Below are 4,596 nucleotides of genomic sequence, written 5' to 3'. Positions count from 1 at the left end.
CCCGGCCCCGCAGGTGGGTCGGTCCGCCCGCCCCGCCCCGCTCGGCTCCGCGCCCCCCACGTCGGGGCGGCGACGGGGGCGGGCGAGCCCGTCCCTCCCGCGGGGGCCGAGGGGCAGAGCCGGGCGCCCGCTCGGCGCGGCGACGCCCCCGCGCCGGCCCAGCCCCGCCGGGCGGACGGGGCGCCGCGTCCCCTCGGAGCGGGGCGGCGGCGGCGGCGGCGGCTGCTCTCGGCGGCGGCATGGCGGGGCCGGCGGCCGGCCGGCGGGCGGGCTGAGGCGGGGGCCGGGCGGGGAGGCGCCGGCGGCGGGGTCTCACCGCCTTTTCTTGCCGTCCCCCGCAGGGAGCGGCCGGCCCCCCGCGCCACCATTGCCTCGCACGGCAAGGAGGACCTGCTCGCCGTCGCCGCCCGGCTCTGGCAGCGGAGGAGGCGGCTGCTGGCCGCCGCCGGGCTCGCCCTGGCCATGGCCGTCGCCCTGCTCGTCGCCGTGCCCCTGCTGCTGCTGCAGGCGCCCGCCGAGAGCGGCGCCCACTACGAGATGATGGGCACCTGCCGCATGATCTGCGACCCGTACAGCGGCGGCCGGCCGCCCGGCCCCGGCAGCACCGCCGCCGTGGAGGCCCTGCAGGACCTGGGCGCCAACCCCCCGCCGCCCTTCGTCCAGGGACCCAAGGGGGAGCCGGGCCGGTCGGGCAAGCCGGGCCCCCGCGGGCCCCCCGGGGAGCCGGGTCCGCCGGGCCCGCGGGGCCCGCCGGGGGAGCGGGGCGACGCGGGGAAGCCGGGGCTGCCCGGGCTGGCGCTGGCGGGCGCGGGCGGCGGCGGGAGCGGCGGCGGGGCGGCGGCGGGCGGCGAGGCGGCGGGCGGGCTGAACGCCGCCTTCAGCGGGCCGCGCATCGCCTTCTACGTGGGGCTGAAGAGCCCCCACGAGGGCTACGAGGTCCTCAAGTTCGACGACGTGGTGACCAACCTGGGCAACCACTACGACCCGGCCAGCGGCAAGTTCACCTGCCAGGTGCGCGGCATCTACTTCTTCACCTACCACATCCTCATGCGCGGCGGCGACGGCACCAGCATGTGGGCCGACCTCTGCAAGAACGGGCAGGTGGGTCCCCGCCGCTCCCCCGCTCCTCCTCCCCGCCCCGGGCCGCCCCCCCCCCTCCCGGCTCCGGGGCCGCCCGCGGGCACCGGCCGCCGCCGCTCCCGGGGAAAGGAGCAGCCGGAGCACCCTCCCCGCCGTCGGGGCGGGGGTGCCCGGCGGGGAGCCGCTTCAGAGCCGCTACAAACTCCAAACTCCCGCCTTGCAAACTTTCCTGCCGGGCTGGGGGGAAGGAGAAGCGAGGAGGGGGGCGGGAGGGAGGGCACGGGGGTAGCGGAGGGGCTGGGGAAGAGGGGAGAGGGGGGCTGATGGAGGGGCTGGGGAAGAGGGGAGAGGGGGGCTGATGGAGGGGCTGGGGAAGAGGGGAGAGGGGGGCTGATGTACCCCGCGGCTGTGTTGGCAGGTGCGCGCCAGTGCCATCGCCCAAGACGCGGACCAGAACTACGACTACGCCAGCAACAGCGTGGTGCTGCACCTGGACTCCGGCGACGAGGTGTATGTCAAGCTGGACGGAGGCAAAGCGCACGGAGGCAACAACAATAAGTACAGCACTTTCTCTGGTTTTCTTTTATACCCCGATTAACACAAAACAAGCGACGCGACACAACTGGCCCCGCTACCGATGACCGTGGGGCTGGTTGGCGTTTCCATACCCCATTGTGCCGCTGTTCCTCCTGGTGTCCGCTGTCTCCACAGGTCACTTTAGCTTCATTATCAGTTTGTATGGTTGTTTTTTTTTTTTTACCCCTGTGGAAACGAAATAGAAGTGAAACAAAGCGATCCCCTTCCTCACTTTCCCCCATTTGCTCTGAACCCCCTCTCCCTTTGTCAGCCTCGGTGTTTTGTGTGTCACACGAGGAACTCGGCAGCTTGAAACTCTCGAGTGGTTCCTGGGGGGTGTAAGAGAGCCCTGAGTTCGGACTGTGCCGCACATGGAATTTGAACCAGTCACATTTTTTTGTCAATGAGTATTAATTATGATGGTAAATTTTCAGATCGACTATTCATGAAGTGGGACTGGACCATAACTGGTTTTTCCTCTGCTGCTTTGTTTGTATGGGGTCAAGTGTAAATTTTTCTTTTCTGTGCAATGCAATGCTCGTGTGAATGACGGTGTCATTAACGTCAAACCTGTTCCTGTCTGCAAAAGAATTCAGTCGTTGACCACAATCACCAAAATATCACATTAAATTATGTTTTTAGACAATGCCTTCTTGCTGTCTGTCTCTTCCAGTGCTGCGAAGGAGCGCTGTGGTGGTGCCACGGGAGGGTGGGAGGTAAAGGGGGGGGTCACTTCCGTCCTTTAGGTTTGCAGCAAATTTAAAGTTAGGATGGGGCACCTTGGCTAGGTCTTGATTATGGTTCAAGGGGGCTGGGAAGAAGCAGAGGGAAAGGAAAAAAGTTTTATAAAAAAGCGGCACACAGTCATGAAGAGGTGAAAGTGGGGTTATGGAACAGATCTCCTAAATAGATTTACTGGATCTGAGCCTGATCCAGAGGTTAGTGAAGTACAGGAAAAGCAGTTTAGTCGGCGATTATGGAAAGCCGTGTTTCTGTAACGTGCTTGACAAATGTAAGAAGGTGGCAGGGGAGAGAGTCTGTCTAACCCCTGCACTTGCAGTGCCTATAGGGGCTGGAAACCACACCTGACCGTAGGTGGGTCTGCACAGTCCCCAAGACAGGCTGGGAGAGAAAGCTCACTGAAGACTGACAGATTCAGACCATTTGGAAAGGTTTTCTCCTGCTGGTCCTCAGTAAATCCAGCCACTCCGTGTCCTTTTAAAAGCGCACGGGTGTGTAACTAGTGCGTGCAGTTCTGAGCCTTTGGTGGAGGAGGTGCGTCTTTCATCATCACCCCAGTAGGTAACCTCCTCAGTTTGGGTAAATTGGGGTTGCTCTGCTGAAGCTAAAAGAGCGAAGCTGATTTACAAAAGCTCTTACTTTCATTTTATCGTCTTGTCATTGCATTTTTCCCTCCTGAAGGTCTTACCTCCCTATCAGCTTACCTCCCTTCGCAGCGTTAGTGCAGTTTCACAGGTAAGAGAGACGGGAGCCGGACTGCAATGGCTCTGCCAAGGCTGGAGCTTTTCCCCTGCCCTGACTGCAGGAGGAAAGGGAACCACCGCCAGGACGAACTTGTTCCAGCCCCTCTTTGGTGTAGCCCAGCGTGACTGAGTTCTTACAGTCTCTTCTGTCTCCTACCTAGTCCTCGGTGGGTATTGTCTTCTCGTTGGCTGGAAGAGGAGGGTCAGAGAGAGAAAGCAATTCCTCCCTTCATCCCATCCTCAAACATCCCCCAGCTGAGGGACGCAGAGTTCATAACCAGGTACATGTGTTAGACACTTCTCAATCTCTAATGTCTTGTCGATTTGTACTATTTAGAATATGATTAAAACCAGTGTCTGAGACCCAAATGAAGTATAATTGCTATGGATCATCAATTCCCCACGGATCCGTAATCCTTTTTGACTATTCCTCCCCTCCCCTCCGACAAAATGGAGCTTAGACACAAAGCCCTCGGTTTAAATTTCAAAAAATTAAAATTGACATGCAGCAGCATTAGCAGGAGCCAGGAGGAATTCTAAGGAGGTGCCTGGGCTCTGCTTTATCCTTTGCATTAAGAAGCAATTTGTACTTCTAACAAAGACCCAACTGTTCCCCCTTGGCAAAAGGGCAATGAAGATGCCTTGCAAGGGAATTGCTGTTCACAATACTTAAACAAATTTGAATCTTAGATTTTTAAATCTGTTTTCCCTGGTGGAGCCTGCTCCTCACAATTCAAATGCAGGGCTGGCGGTGTGTGCCTGCCAAGGTGTCAGTAGCTAAGCGGATGATGGATTGATGAGGCAATGGGAAGACACAGGCTCACAGTGGCGGTTTGCCCCGACAGTGATCTATGTATCTGCACATTATCAATGTCATGAGGAGGCTTGAACCAGCCTCACTAGATGTCTCATTTTCCACTTATCTCTTATGTACTAATTATCAGGCTGGATTATTCCCTGGGATAGAAACAGAAAAAAATGCTCGTTGCCACTCCACTGACAGTTTACACAATCGATAGAATGAACGTCTCCCTCAGCTGCTCGCAGGCTTTTTTGTTTCCTCTCCTCATCTCAGGGACCTCCGAGATTGCCTCTGTGGGGGGTTGATGGCTCTCACCCAGCGTCTGTGGCGGTGGTGCTTAGACAGGCTCCTCCATCCCAGTCATCGTGGTAGTGGCTCAGTGCGTGGGTTGGTTTTTTTCTGAAGTAACACAGGGAAAAGCAATTGGGAGATGAAAAACTTTAGTGCTTGGTGGTGCAGCTGTCCAGAAAAGCAGAGGCAGCGTTGCGGATGGGGATGGCAGTCCCCACGCTGCGGGTGGCTGTGGGCGAGAGCAGGGTCACGCGCAGCCCAGCAAGCAGCCTGCCGTGGGCTCCTAACCCTCTGGGCTTCGACGGAGTCCTCCTCCCCTTAGATGTGGTCTGTGGGTTCTGTATGTTTCATGGCACAAAGAGA

General features: G+C 58.9%; 1 protein-coding gene across 1 annotated transcript; it reads left to right on the top strand.

Annotated features, from left to right (window-relative positions):
* The first annotated feature begins 386 nt into the window (after positions 1 to 386).
* C1QL2 (complement C1q like 2) lies at positions 387 to 2,227 on the top strand. Its single transcript, XM_072874643.1, has 2 exons — positions 387 to 1,101; positions 1,499 to 2,227. Exons 1-2 carry the CDS (start codon positions 463 to 465, stop codon positions 1,676 to 1,678), a joined length of 819 nt encoding a protein of 272 aa, XP_072730744.1. The 5' UTR covers positions 387 to 462; the 3' UTR covers positions 1,679 to 2,227.
* Positions 2,228 to 4,596: the final 2,369 nt, after the last annotated feature.

Source organism: Ciconia boyciana, chromosome 10, assembly GCF_034638445.1.
Source record: "Ciconia boyciana chromosome 10, ASM3463844v1, whole genome shotgun sequence".
NCBI classification, from domain to species: domain Eukaryota; kingdom Metazoa; phylum Chordata; class Aves; order Ciconiiformes; family Ciconiidae; genus Ciconia; species Ciconia boyciana.
Note: the sequence above shows the minus strand (reverse complement) of the source record. Positions and strands in the feature narration are given on the sequence as shown.